The 16,441-nt window shown below is 33.8% G+C and overlaps 1 protein-coding gene across 1 annotated transcript in view; it reads right to left on the bottom strand.

The window, feature by feature from the left end:
* Positions 1 to 1,192: 1,192 nt before the first annotated feature.
* Cip4 (formin-binding protein 1-like Cip4) overlaps positions 1,193 to 16,441 on the bottom strand; it is a 41,048-nt gene continuing 25,799 nt past the window's right edge. The window contains 10 exon segments of the mRNA XM_018462108.1: positions 1,193 to 3,407; positions 3,581 to 3,717; positions 4,282 to 4,473; positions 4,782 to 5,089; positions 6,002 to 6,031; positions 8,142 to 8,483; positions 8,952 to 9,098; positions 9,508 to 9,814; positions 11,713 to 11,760; positions 16,288 to 16,403. Of these exon segments, the coding sequence (XP_018317610.1) occupies positions 3,250 to 3,407; positions 3,581 to 3,717; positions 4,282 to 4,473; positions 4,782 to 5,089; positions 6,002 to 6,031; positions 8,142 to 8,483; positions 8,952 to 9,098; positions 9,508 to 9,814; positions 11,713 to 11,760; positions 16,288 to 16,403 (1,785 nt within the window). The 3' untranslated portion in view covers positions 1,193 to 3,249.

The following is a 16,441-nucleotide window of genomic DNA, read 5'->3' on the forward strand; positions in this document are numbered from 1 at the left end:
ACAGACACAATGAAACGTCGGAGCGTACATACGGCCCCGTTACTTCATTTTGACATAATCGCCGAGCAATTCCCTTGTTTTCGCCGTTAACAAACCGGAAGCAATCAAGAGCGGGGGGGCAGGATGCGCGTGTGCGTATGTATGCATTGAGTGAACTGATCATATTTATTTGTGTACTTGCGTACGACTATATGTGAAGCTACGTCTTTTTTTCCTGATCGAATATATAATATCTATATATATATCTATACATATATAATATATACATATACATTCAATACACGAGGAAGTTACACGATTCCCGGATTCTGCTCGGAAAAGAACGATGAACACACCAGGTTCTCGTGATCGAGAGGACTTCCTTCCAAGACATGTGGATCAAGGATCGGATCTTTCAGACAAATACTTCTCTGTACTGCTTTAACAATATTCATCGAAATTCTCGCTATCGCAAAATATTGCACGAAATAACAATAGTGGCAAGCCTACGACGCTATATCTTCTACAGTTACAACTTACCGCCTATGATTATCGCGGACACTATTTTTCGACCATTTAAATATACCGATGTGTATCAACACAGCACAGTTTACCGCAATACCCGGATATTTAAGGACTAAGCTCTTGTCCGTAATAGAAGCGAATCCTTTTCATCTTAATATCGATTCTGGCACTCTCATACTGGATAGCCTCGCTCTCGCTTCCCTGGCAATATTTACATAAATCTATTATAACTAGTCACATTCAGGCAATTCCTTAAACGCGGTACGCCGACTGGTCCATCGGAACAACCTGTTTTTCATCACAAACTGAAGTTACACGTAATCGGATTTCAGGATCCTTCGTATCTACAGACATCTCCTTTTGCTTAATCTCGATTACACGCGATTTAAATAAAACAATCTTAAGTCTGTAGAATGTTAAAGAGCCACAAGAGTTTTAAGATTTTAAAAACTCTTGTATTGCAAAAAAATTTCAATTTCGTAAATCTCGGCACATCTGATATATATTCATCCAATTTTATAAAGCCTTTTCGCTTTGGAAAATTAAAAATTAGACTTTGCACACAAATTTCAGATGCTACAAATATAGTATACGGTTCCTTGGAACCGAAGAAGCATAACTTTAGGAAAATCTCGATTTCATAAAATTGAATATATTTGAATATTCAAAATTATAAAATCTTAATTATATGCATATAAATCCTTTGCCGAATTTTATCCTGTATTATGTACATTTTGTGTTTTCATAATTTCTGTAACTCTTGTCTCGATGCCAATGTATTTCAGAATCTTGTCGAGATTTTTGCAATCTCGATTACGAGTAAACGTCAAGATTTTGTTCGACTCGCGCGAGTACGACGAAACTCTAGTAGCGATCAGTCTCGTGTTCTCTTAGCGTGATAGTAAGCCGTGTCCGTGTAACAGTCGGCCGCCTTTTACGACGTCGAGTCAAGTATACAAAAGAACGATAAAACTTCGGTGCGGCGACGATTACAACAGTTATGATTAATTTGCAAGTGACGAGTAGGCGGAGCGCAATTATTATTACTAAGATAGTTACTTCTTTTTTTCTCAACGAGGTCGTTAAATGTTTCTTTCGTGCACATCCACACGGAAAAAGCATACGTCTCGAAAAGTCACGTGAGTGCATTAAGGACCATTTCACTATCGACTCTTCACGAAAAGACGTCGCACTTTAATCCTTAAGCAGCTACATTAGTGTAATTCTGCAGCGAGCTTAAGAACTTATATATAAATTTTTATAGAGACAGAAAATTCGTCTGAAGATTTTTAATCAGAATATTGCACTATTTTCGTCAACCATTGTGTCAATAGCTGACTAAAATCTGGCATTTCCCAATTACGAGTTTAAATAATTATTTTTTCAACAATTATCCAATAAAATTTTTCTGTTTCGATTCTTGCTCCTGCTAAAAAATTAAAAGTGACAAATGCGTATAATCGAGTATGTATATGATCAGACCATAACGCCATCATACAGATGCCTAAATTCAAGTAATTCAACCCTTACTTCTGGATTCATGAGTTTCCTGCCGTAGATAGACTTAGGGGCCACAGTGACCCTTCGTATAAGACTAATTTAAAATAATAAAAAAGAGAATTATTTATTTACACAATAAAACAGTGTACAGTTTGCAAGGTACAGTATTTTTAAATAAAAACTTTGGAGATTAATAATGTAATAATTATTGTTATCAATAGTAATTTCGACGAGAATTAAACGCAAAAGGATGCAGGTCCCGATATGGTCTTCGGCATGTAGAATTTCTTCTCGCGGTAACAATAGAGCCGTGGTTAAAAATTTATCATTAATAATTATCAACAGCCATTAATATCAACTTATAATTTCAAAATATAATAATACGAGTAAGACTGTACGACCGCCGCGAGCCTTCATAAAAAAAAAATGGTATGACTTTTTAGATCACGAAAATAATTATTTAAATGTAAATGTAAATAATACATTCGCTATTAATAATACGCTATTAAAATCTGTTAAATACCTTTTTAACAGATAATTACAAGACTAATTATTACATAACAAAGTATTAAATAAATCCGAATAAGGGCAAAATATATCTCTTAGGGATCTATAATAAGCCCAAAAATGAGCTCAATCTTATTCCTATTACGCTTATATTACTGATTGATCACAAAGCTGGGGCATTTGTTCGTATTGTATCGTTCCTTTGTTTCTTCCTGATCGATCGATCGATCAATCGAACAGAAATCCTTGAGATGTGTTTGGAGGTGTGATCACGATTTCGTTGAATATGAGAGTATTAGCACGCGATAATTCGATTCCGCGGATGCTTCTACTTCTATAGATTATGATTGCGGATCATTAGATTGATGAAAGATTTTTTTTTTCCTGAATAAGGAGTCCTATCTATTCTATATGAATAAGGAATTCTATCTTTTATCTTTCATCAATCTTATAAATTTTAAGAGAAATTTTGTAATATACTTTATTTGTGAATATTCACAATCCTGTCCACGTCCACAAGTTCCTGATTGCATCTCCAAATTTAAGAATATTTCGACTTTCCATCGTTCGAGAGTATTGATTAGGCCTGCGATCCGCTCTTGTCATCCCGATATCCTGTGTCAATTCGTCCAACACATGACCCTCAAGTTTTCGACGGCACCAAATTTTCTTTGTTTATAATCTCCTTTGAATGATTTCGCATCACGAAGATTCTCTTTAACAACCTAGGAGAAGCGGCTAAGTGTTGTAGAGATGACACTCTATGTACGAGGTCGGCACAAAACCTTCGATCGGTTGCGAAATGCGTCTCACTCTAGTCCAACCGTCTCCCTGGTCCAGCTCGATCATATATAGCTCTTCGCCATCGTACATCGGTATGGAACCTTCGCTAGTTGCTGCAAATAAAATAATAACAAAATTAAACATTACAATAACAAAAATATAAAATAAATAATCATAGTTCTTTCTCTCTGTTAGACTTTAAACTTACATTCGTGTCTTCATCTCTAAAATTGAGAATATAGAAAAATAAATCACGTTGTCCGAGTATAAATTGGAAGGGACTTACCATCGAAAGGATAAAGCGCCCGGCATGTTCCCAGTGGCGGCTGAGCGTCCACTTCGTCATGATAATAATCCTCGCAGCCGCTGCCGGGTAGCGACGTTCTCGACTCACCAAGGCCAGATTCCGGGCTGTTCGTGGAACTGTGCATCAGTACCATAAAGCGAAAACCGTGGCTATTTGTCTAGTGTAAAGTGTCTAATCTACTCAACATCGTAAACCAAACGCTTTCGCGGACACATAACTAAATCGTAATCTAATCTGAACCTATAAGCGATTATGAACATAGCAAAATTTCATTCGCCTCAGACTAATTTGTTGAACCGAGTAAAATGACAATGACTCATGTAGTAGTGTACTTCAAATTATCTCTATTACTTATGTCTTTTAGTTCTGATAAGAACGGTTGCATAAAAGTCGAAAGCATTGCAATATTTCTAAGTATGAATTTATGGATGTTATCAAATAAAGAGAATCTATACAATAATTGCAATATAATAATAGAATACAAAAATACAATATTAATGATGGTAAACAACGGTAAAATATTCAATAATGATAAAACGCGGTACAAATAATAACAAATTTATGACAGCAAGATGTACGGATTTTAAAAGTTCCGAAATTTTCGGAGTATGATGTGATCTGTGCGTTACCCTATTATTTTGGTATTACCAAGAATAATTGGTATTACCAAGATGACTTACCCATGAATTGGCTGTGGTGTGCTCGGTGCGCTCTTCTTGTGAACCGGTTGATTCGCGTTCGCATTACAGACGCTCGAATCTGAAGCGGATCTCGAAAGGCTCTCCTCGCCACCCGAATGACTACCTCTTCGTGAACTTAGTGGCCTCGTTGCCGAACCGTTAGTAGTAGGTTTTCGCTGTGCTTGACTTGGGCTGAAACCACATCAAGTTACTTCTTCATTTCTTTGATGAATTAAATACATTATGCAGAAAAACTAATCTATTCAACTATGTAGACAATTCTATAGAAAATTATATTTTAACTTATTATTTTAAGCACAATAAAGTTGTATAAAAGCACGTATTATATTATTTATAACTGTGTTACTCTATATAAATATCGTTTATGTTTCACGTTTCACAGTTACATTATGAGCATTGCCTGCTTTTAGAGCGGTTGTTCTGTATAACTAACAAATATCAATAACTTCCTTGCACAATTCTAACAAAGCTGCACTTACCTAGACAAACTGGCACCAGCACGCATCGCTTCTTCGAGGAATCCTTGAAACTTTGCCAATTCAACTCCGAGCTTGTCCAGTTTGTTACTGGACTGGTTTAGTTGGCCCTCTATACTCATCGGATCTCCGAGAGCGGGATTCTGTTCGTACACGCCTTTCATCTTCATTAAACCATCTCTCGCTGCAGTCTCCTGTTGGATTTTCGCCTGGATCTCGTCCAGTCGCTGCTGCAATCGTTTCTTCCGCTGATTCGGTGGCAAATCGCTGCAGTCCTCCTTGGCACCGTCACCGTAGCCAGGCACATTGTTCTAGAATTTGTTACAATAAATATCGATCCTTGAGAAATTATCTGTGCATATTCCTGAGACCCAGAAACTTTATTTGCAATGGACTTAACGATATTATCAAAAATCAAATAATTAATACCAATGTATAAAAAATTATAAATTATGTAAACAAGAATGATTTAAGAAAATTTTATGATTGAAAAACACGAGTATCTTTCTCTCTCCCCTCCTTCCTTTTCACTTAGTATATTACAGTCTAGGTCTCAGGAAAATAACAGAAAGAAAGATGAGAAAGTTTGGGAACACATTTTGTTGCAGGAGGAATTCGTTCTGTTAATGATCTGCGAATGGTTAGTGAAAACTAGCATAAATTGATATTGATGGACAACTTCAATATTCAATATCGCTCATTGTTCTAAACGATAATGGATAATATCAATAAAATGTATTCTTTGCAGTATATAATAAAAAAAAATCATAACAAATTATTTTAGAAATACGAATAATTTAACCCGTTTGGTGCTAGAAGGTGGAAAATATGGTGTGTTAGAAGAATTAAAATTTAATTTCTTTAATTTCAGAAATTAGATTTTAAGAAATTCGCGAACTGATATTAAATATCAAGATTTTACAGTTTTTTTTTGCATTTTGTAGACCCGCAAAAGCTTTTGTTTTCGCAAAAATTAGATTTGTTTAATTGATTCATACGATTCATATATTTCGCAGATATAAGAACTCCCTTAATTTAATTTTAAATAATCGAAATGATCGAATTAATTATCAAGACAATTTTGTTTTCAAAGAAACGATTGTCTGTCCCATCTATTTACTACTGTATGTAAAGAAGACTAGCAAGTTTCGAGCACTTGTAAGCATTCAGCTAAGCACCAAAAGGGTCAATCGGATTACTTGGCGATTATATAAAGGACAGACCTTTAAAGCTATGCACACCTCGATCAACTTCTGTCGTTAGCATGAAACAAATTCGAAAAGCGTATCATTCAGCGAATGAACAGGCTAGACTTCCAGCAATAGCATAAGCGAGAACTCAGATTATTTCGGAAATTATTAATCCTAAATAATATAAGATATTTATAATGTATGTATGTCATAATACAACAAAAAGTTGATTCACTTTGTACATAATAATTTCACATTAATTAAGTTCAAGTTTTACAACGTTATTCAACAATGCAAAGATATTTTACAATACATTAATTTCAATACAATTTCATATATATAAAATTTAATTTTTTAACTTTACAAATACTATTCCATAAATCTCTTACAAGAGTTATAAATTTTTTAAAATATAATTATCTCAATTCTCAAAATGGTAAATTATTTTCACATTAAACTTCAGTTTAATTCTATAGTATTTCTTGTTGTATTTTACGAGAAGTTAATTAATAATAGTTTGGTTACAAAATATAAAATTTTAATTAAATTTCATTATATATTCATTATACATTCAGTAAATATAATTGATCAATCTTATTCTGATTAAGATTAATATATCCGTTGGGTTCACGCTCTTCTAATAAGATATTTTAATATGTATTTTATTTTTATGAAGCAGATAAATAGTTATTATATACATTATACATAATTGCGAGCGGAAAAGCGAGCTACGAAGTACTTACTAAGTGTGATAACATCCCAATTCATAGCCCGTGATGATTGGAAACAAGAGACCACAGAGGCAGATTGAACCATCCACCAAATTAATAGAAAGTACAGAAGAAAAATAAGTTATGTTTTTCGTTATGCGAGATCAAACGAAAGAGTGAATTAAAGTCCGAACGCATAAAAATAAGATACACTATTGAACTGTATTGTAATTTTTATCAGAGTTTATCAAACATAATTATTATTCTTTTTACACTTTAAGAGTGGAGTGTATAAAAGCATTCGAAAAATTAATCTCGAAAATTTATCTAACATAAAAATTTTTAATAAAAATTAAATATTTATAATACATATTATACCGTCATAATATAAAAATGTTAAATAAGTGTGCTACTATTTAAGTAAATTAACAAAATCTTACATTTTAGCAGGGAACGAACACAAAACATTTTTACTACTTTATAATTAACCTTAATTATGATTAAAATTTTGAATCTTCAAATTGAATTTATCAGTCCATATTATATAAGTTCATATTATCATATATAAATAGAGTTTGCTGTATCGCAAAAGCGATTATGAATTATAAAAGGTCGAAATCACTTCAAATAATAATAATTTGAAGATACAAAAAGCGCTTCGAATAATCATAAATAACAGTGTATAAAACATAATTGAGAAGTCGCTCATAAATAACGTTATTGTAGATCAGAAGAATAGGGAATCTATTAATGTACATGCGCAATAGATATTTGTGTGCACATAATAAGAGCAGGCCTATATGTTGGCGAATAAGGAGATGCAAAATATACATACATAAATGATAAAAGAATAAAATAATACTTCACAAAGAATTGTCATGCATGTTATAAAAATAATCTGCAATCTTTTGTAATTATCTTTTCCTTCTCACAACTTCGCAAAAGGTAATAAATAAATAATACAGTAAGTTACGTTAGCTCTTCTTTGGGTCATTCGAGTCTTCGGCTTATAACATTGCGAATTAAAAACAATCAGGAATCATTTTTTCAACGGACTAAAAAATTTTGCAACTATGTAATTGTGATATACGCAAAAGGATTGTTGCAAAATTTTATGAAATCGCCCAAACTCGACGACTTCACGAGAAATATAATGCATAATATAGGGTGTCTGAAAAGATACTATTGTAATAAAAATTTATAAAATTAAAATAATCAAAGAGTAATAATGAATAATCGTATAAAGCTTATCTTATATTAAATTAAAAATGTCAAACAAAGAATTAAAAAAAATCCGCGAAAAAAATACTAAATTCTCAATTATTTTTCAATACTTATCAGCAGGTTTCATTAAATTCAAGGACTTCCACTTATCTTTTCAATACATCCTATGCATTGAGAACGTGCACCAATGATCTCAAAAGAATCGCAATAATCTTTCAGAGCAATGGACGAGTATCTACCTTATTACTGCCGAAGATCCCGAAGAGGCCGACCCTCTTCTTGATCTTGCCACCGGAGACGGTACCCTTAACCGTGAGGTGATTATGGATTGGCTGCATGACGGGCTGAGCCAATTGACTGTTGCTCTCATAGTTCTTAGCAACCGATAAATCTTCAAAGGGAAAATCTCCGGGTGGCTGGAAACCGCTCTACAACATTGTGTCCTCCTTTTCGTTAATCTCGTTCGCCGCCTTCTCAATGCCGTCTAGGCATTGGGCAATTATCGGTGCCACTGCTCGCTCAATCTCTACAGATTTCATCATATAATTCCGCATGTTTTTTATCCTCTTCTCGTCCAACTCCTGCGGCAAAAGCATGACATATAAGAGAGAATTACCCATGAGAAAAGGATTAATAAGTAAAAGATTAATAAGATAATTGGAACATTAAATTGAGAGACAACATTGCAATAATTTCCAATTAGGAAGTTAATAATATTAATTTATTAAATTGATATTGGTAAATTTGTAATTAAGGGCACAGACAAATTAACGTTATTTTGAGTAAAATTAATTCAAATTTAATTAAAATTTAACTTTGTATTTGATTAGCGTATATATAATTTAATCCACGATTGTTTAAACATGTCAAATATGTCGACAAATATCATTATTTCATATTTTTTTATTACATTAAACATATACATCCATGCACAGTTCTTTGAACCCTTGTACAATGACAAAAGGCAGAATATTTTTCATAAGAATAATATTACAAACAAATATAATAAAACGTGGACGCAACCACGCACAGTTATGATAAAGTAGTACCTGAAGATGTTGAAACACTTCCGGCATCGCTGTGTGGTAGTGCAACGTCTGCATGTCATTCGTTTTTTGTAGCTGATTCGCGTACTCCGTTTTGGCTTCCTCGCTCTGCTGGGTCTTCATAGTCATATTCATCCTCTGTTTCTCGACCTGCTCGTTGCAGAAAAAAAATTGGTCATCATAGAGCGTCAATATATACAATTTTCATCAATCGTTCATAATTTAAAGGCATAATTTTTTCACGCGTTCTATCTATCCATGGAAAAACTTGAGATTCTGTCTATATACCGTCGAAATGATACTACTGATTCTTCTTTCCACTTATTGTATACATGTTAAGCCACTTTCAAAAAGACCAAGGTATCGATCATGTAACTTTTTCCTTAGGAAACGTGAAAAGTGAAAATTTTTTGTATGTATGTGTGTATATGTTCATATGTACATACATAAAAATTTTCACTTTTCACGTTTCCGTTCTAAAAAATTACATGATCGGTACCCAGCACACAAGAGCTGGCGGGATTTATTACAAAATGATAGGAAATTTTTTATCACGCACCTCTGCTCTCGAAAGATTAAGATCCGCGTCCGCTCGCTGGTAGTTCTCCACAGCGCGCTCCGCTTCGCGGAAAGCCTTCTCGTAGGCCTTCCTGGCACGCTCCAGATTGCCGATCTGACCGGCTAGGGTGGCCATTAATTGCGCGCCCTCCTGCAGATGCTTCTTGCGATCCTCCTTGAAGTCCTTAACCAGGATGTTAAGTTCCCGCAGGACGTTGGCCTGGAGGTTTTCCGCGATTACCTCCCGCTGACCGGCCTGATCGTTCACTTCGTTCAATTCCATTTTAAACGCCCGACAAGGACTATACCTGAAAGAACACAAGCGCGTTCTTCTCTCTTTGTTCTACATTTATTTTATCCCTTATCTATTTTCTTTTTTCGTAGATGTTTATTTTCGTTTGATTAAAATTCGCAATTCTTTCTTTTTATACTACTTTCTTAATATTTTTAAGACGTCTGCTTTCTCTCTTCTACTTTACTTTACTTTACTTTCTCTCCTCTTCGACTTTTTGTCTAATACTTTAGTTTGCTATTTTTTAATTAGTAAATTTTAATGTCTCTTGTCAAGAAACATTAATGATTTTAAACAATTTGCATTTCATATAAGTTAACTCTCTTGTCCCTTAATTATAAATATAAAATGCATGAATAACGTCAGCTAATTTAACTAGTTGTTTTTTAAATAGTTTAATATAAATTTAAAATAATAATTGTTGCATATACAACAAGAATAATTTCGGATCTACACAACGCTGACGCAAGCTGATTTCGTAGAACGAGAAGAGCCTAAATCTCGGCCCACGCCGATTAAGCATAACACCGAGCATGACATATTCTTTATACTGCTTAATAACGAAATAACTGTGAGTGCTATAGGATCTCTGTTGCGGAGTTATTGAACTTATAAGCATCTCGCCTATGCTGCAGAGTATAATTTCTGCATCAAATTAGAGTCTTATTAAAAAAATCGTTTTTAGTTTTTATATAATTTATTTTGATAACAGGCCTACAAAAAAAAAATCCTGTGCTGGGGTGGAGACCCAGCTATTCTTATGTATTTTGAGTCGCTGAATACGAATCTGACATAAAAATAGGACCATCAAGGGCAAATTTTCAATCTAGAGCAAAAAAATGGGTCAAAAACCTCGAAATCTCCTTTTATTAATAATATAAAAACAGATTTCGAGGTTTTTGACCCAGGTAGGCCTGTGTTATCAAAATACCCACCCCAGTACAAGATATTTTTTTTTGTGGGCCTGTGTAATTTATAAAATTCTGATTCTTTCCTAAGTTTTAGAGTCTCTGATAGAAAAGAGATCGCATTTAAGCGCAAAAAATAAAAATCTAAAACTATAAGATGTTAATATCACGTTTCTATTGAACAAAAATTGATGATAACTTTCTAATTTCGATCAGGATTGGATTCTAGGTCTCAAGATAAACAGGTTGCTCCTGTTTCTATTTCATTAGAGTTTACAAAACGTATTTACATTGACGTTTACTTGGTTTGCAAGTGACGAAATGAAAAAATTTTGCGCGAGAGTGAAAAGCAGGAGTGAAAAGTTGGAGAATATCTGTTGAGATAAAATTCGCTTTACTTTTACCTTGATTCTGCTTTAACTGCCATTTATTTTAACTCTGACCTAACCACGCTCTTATGCGCGCTTAATTACTCGCGCAGTACACATTCTGTGCGTCGAGTCAGAAAATTAATTATAGCTCCACAGAACTCGGTACCTATGAAATTAAAGATCAGTAGAGGTTCTCGAAGGAAATAATCTCGCCGTACATTTTTTTGCCTTAATAAATCTTGGTTATATTCAAGAATGCGATGAATTCCAACGCGTTGTATGTGTGTGCATATAATTGCAGAATATATTTTTATATCGTAAGAGATAAAATTGAAAAATAAGTATCCATGCTAATTTATACAACTTTTGTTTTGAAAATAATCACCTCAGAAAATTACTATTTCATTCGTCAAATGGTACAATTATCTACTTCCCTCGATTAACTAGTGATATAATTCATTTCGACCACAGACAATTTAAACATATGTTTGTTACTTTTTCCGATAGATTCAATAATCTGTATGAGATCGTCAGTAATTCGAGGAGAGAGAGAGAGAGAGAGAGAGAGAGAGAGAGAGAGAGAGAGAGAGAGTACGTGAACATATATACTATATATATATAACTTTTATACTTACTGATAATCCTCCTCCTTCTTCTTCGGTTGATAACTCTTCACGAGACGCCTGTAACAGAGAAGAGAGAAATAAGATTATTGATGCACGTTTCTCACGAAGGTGAAATGACATCGCCGGTAAATGTTAGGCGAATAGCAGGAACTATCAGATTACCCGGAAGTAAACTAATCGGAGAAATGATCTCTGTATTACCTCCGAGTTTATCGTTTGCGATTATTCATTCAAATAATTGAGAATAATTTTTAGTATAATTTTGAGTAATAATTTCAGTTATTAATTTTGGTAATAATTTTTAATAATTGACGAATTATGCCTAGTGCAGACTGAACGCACTAAGTGTTAAGCAGCGGAGCAGCGACCAACTAGCAAGGCGATATTGTTTATGCCACTGTAAATATCGTCTCACTGATTGGTTGCTGCTCCGCTGCTTGACGTTTGCTGCGTCCAGTCTGAATTAGGCATTAATCTATTTTACAAATTTTACTGAAAATTATGTTTTTATTGTACAGAGTAATTTAATAAATATAAAGAGATAGCACAATTAAATCAACATATTTTTAAAGTCATATATGCGAATATATAGTATTCTAAGGAATATATCGTAACTCCATTCATCAAACAACAATAATAACTTCTTTAATTCGTGATATTCGCGCTACGATTAGATTTGAAAAATTTTCGCTATTATGCTACATTTTTCATAATTTTATTCCATATAATGCATGTTATTCTATGAATGCATTAAGCCTATTAAATGACTTCATATCTGTATTAGAAATTCTATGTTTTTCTTAATCCTATATTCTAAATAATCTTTCTACAAATCGCATCAGTTTTTGAGAGTACATCACACATATGTGGAATAGTAAACAGTTACTATAATGCAATTATAATAATGTTTCAATAGCGATACAACAATATGCTCAAAGAATTGCCACATCTCGCAATTTCCACACGCTCGCTTCCTGTCACGGAAAAAGCCGTTGGTTGGGAATTCGGTCTTCAAGTTGTATTAAAAAAACACTTCCATTGTATAGAATACATATATTTGTTAACAAGTTTCTTTTCTTTTCACAAAATGCTTAATATTTATCAAATAATATTGATTCAAAAATGCAATCCACTAACTTGTGATTCAAACGTTCCGGAATCACCCGAGTTTACCCGAACTCGCGCGTGATGCCACGAGGTTGTTGCCGAAAGCTCATCGTATTCTTTCCTTATACTCACTTTATTTTTAACAATGTAATTAATAAAACAAATGAGTAAACCGAAAGGTTATCGGTAATGGTTTGTGCCTATGTGCAAAAACACAATAAAAAGTGCTCGCATAAAGCATTTGCGACAGTGCCACATAACAAAAGCCAGCGTAAGTTATAGTTCCGTCAAACTCGACGACCTGATGAACCGCAACACACTCAAATTATTTTTGTTAGGATCATTTTGACATAAGTAATAAAAACATTTAACTATATACAGGGTGGCCCACGTAAAGTGTTACAAACTAATAACTCTAAAAATACTTGTCCTATCAAAAAGTTGTTACATTGCAGCCTTTGTATTCCTGACCTGTATAGCAGCCTTAAAATTATGACTCTATAAACACATCAATTTTCGGTAGATTTGTTGAGTCAGCTTTCACAAAACCTGGTTCTAAAATATTTGTCATCTTTATACACTTTCTTCGAAAATTTCGTTAAAAGAAACTACGGAACTATCAATGCAGTGTAATAGCAGACAAATCGCGCGAAAACGAAACAATCCTGTGACGTCATACAAACGAATCGCCAATAGCGAGGAGGTATTCACCTACGAAATCAACGAGGAATTCAGTAAATGAGACAGTCAAGCATTCGTCATTGAAATCAAGAAATCATTTGAAATCGAACAAAAAAACATACGTCATACGCTCGGTCGCGCGTCTCGAACTTTCTGTCGGAAAACAAATCAAATCACTTTGCAATCACGTTGAAATAACCATGAATACAAGAAATCGGAAATCACTTTCGATTGAGGTGAGAGTATCTCCTCGACCAATAGTGTAGCGTTTTCTTCCGTTTGAATTTCCACGAAATTTTAAACTTGATTAATAAATAAATATAAATGAATTAAACAATTTTATTATTACGGATGCAGTTCATAACGCTTATATTTGGATAAATCAATCGAATTCAGCCATTTCGAAATTTACTTGAAGAACCGAATTTACTGCAATGTACGTGGTCATTTCGTCGAGGTGCATCAAGGGGTCAAATCGCGTATTTGTGCCGCCGCGGTGTAATCGAAGAAATATCAGATCGCGGAATTATTTTTGATCGCGGCGCAGATTAAAACGAATCTGGGCGTGTCGTTTTAATTTTTATGGCGCGCCACGTCCATCTATAAATACACTATCACATTAAATCTCACACGGTCTTGATATAGCAAAGTAACACGAAGAGGAAAAAGAAAATGAACGAAAAAGGAGAAGGAAATAGCGGAAGTTTATACCTAGATAATTCTCCTGCACAATAAAATATTTTAAGACTTTTCAAGTATCATCAGATACACGCTCGATCCCTTTTTGAGCAATTTGCCGAATTCCCAGATGCTGTTGTACTACGTTGGACATCCGGGTGAGCCTCCAGTTACTCGACGATCGCGTAATTTTTCGGATATTGTATGGAGTCGTGGCAATTTTCCCAGAATCGTCCCAGAATACGCGTACACTGACCGCCACGCTTTTATACGAAAGTGAATCGAGGGTCTAGCTAGACGCTGGAAATTGCAGCGCATTAAGACGAAGGACGCGTGAGTGCGATGATTTGTATGCAGCGGCAAGAGCGAACGTGCGCAGCGAAGCGCGTGAAATCACTGCTCGCAGTAGCACGTCTACCTCTAATTAATTCCTTCATTTCGTCAAAATCGATTTAGACGGTAAGAATAGTTTGTACATTTTTTCATTAATTTTCTCGTCAGACATGTCAATTTAATTGCGAATTCATATAATTTACGATTTGTATAACAATTCAATTGTATCACACAGTATAATGTATACATTAAGCTTTCATAAGGACATTAATCATGATAATTGTAATTATACAATTACCATGATTAATTTTCTTATGAAAGTTCACGCCTCAAGTTACGTGGCATAACAATTTCAAATATTTTTAATTACGACAGAGCGTATAATTGTGAGTTCGGTATAAGGTGTATTTAAAAATGAAGAACAATAAACATTTGCGCCCCATTGTATCTCTAAAATTTCACTCCGACTATATATTTTCATTGATTATGTCAAACGATAGACTGTACAATTAATTACTATTAATGTTGCATACAGCGCTCGACATTTCAGAATATGCGACGAAGTAATTAAGCGCAATGCAAAACGGAGTAATTAAGCGACCGGAGTGAATGGATTTCGAAACACCCGATAGAACAAAAGTACGCCACAGTGGACGGCATTCACGGAACGGACAAGGGATTCCTTTAACATAATATTAGTCGCTACAGATCTCGCCTCGTCTCTAAACCCGCGAGGTGCGTGAGACACGCTCGTTATACAAAATGTTGAAATTATTTCGCTTCGGATGCCTCACCCTTTGTCGAGGCACTCGGAAAAAAAAAGTAACATCGTGTACAAGCACATCGACTCGCACGACAGGGTACACAAGATATGCCAGGTATACGAAAACATTCCGAGAGAGTCTCTACGCACCTGCTATTGATCCTTTGTTTTTTCTCTGTCTCGCTCTAAATTATTTTCAAAACTAGGGGAGATATTTCATCGCTCTATTTTTCCTTTTAATTTTTTACGCACCTCTCTTTCATCGTCTTTAATATAATGTAAATTTTAATACAAAAAAGCAAACCTAAAATTAAAAAAATAAAAATAACTACATGTAATAAAACTATATGTAAACAGATCAAAAGTGTAACGTAAACAGAAATAAATTCAAAATTTTTCTAATTTTTTACGGTTTTTTTGTATGAAACTTCTGATACAGAATGCCCCGAATTAATCACGCAATAAATTGAAATGCAGATTATATATTTGAAGAAAACCTTGAGAAAGATAATAAATATATCTAATAATTTAAAATTAAGTAAAACGGCTCAATAAATTAAATAAATTCATTAACATAATAAATAATTATGAATTTTATTTATCTAATTGGATTTAGCTCAGATTGCATTTATGTTGAACATCTTATGATTGGATTTATTTATTATGTTAACGAATTTTATAATTTATAATTTTATATTACAATACTAATTTTCCGTCAACATTGATAATAACCTGATATTATATCGAAACGTTTATTTTATATGATTATTTTCATCTTTATTTTAGGTAAGTCAAATTTATATTAAACGATTTGTTTTAGGCTCGTAGCCCTTCTTTGTTACATTATTTATATTTAATAATCTAATTATAAAAGTTTATAACAATTATTAAAATATCTATAATAGCGCAAATCGAAGTAGCATTTAGCACATAGAGTATAAATGCTTCGAAAGTGTCAAGTATCTCCTCTAATCTTCCGTACTTCTTTATTTACATTCTTAGGAAGTTGTTATGTCTCTCACCTGAGTTTCGCTGCGTATTCGAATTCGATCGCGCAACGATCGCGTATGAAGTGGCCATACCTCTCGAGAAACTCTATCCCTTTTTGTGTGTGCAGGGACAGATTCTCGAATTGGTCCTAAAAGCACAAACAAAGAAAATGATTTTAAAAATTTG

This window comes from Mycetomoellerius zeteki, unplaced genomic scaffold (genome assembly GCF_001594055.1).
Source record: "Mycetomoellerius zeteki isolate Tzet28-1 unplaced genomic scaffold, Tzet1.0 scaffold135, whole genome shotgun sequence".
In the NCBI taxonomy this organism is placed as follows: Eukaryota; Metazoa; Arthropoda; class Insecta; order Hymenoptera; family Formicidae; genus Mycetomoellerius; species Mycetomoellerius zeteki.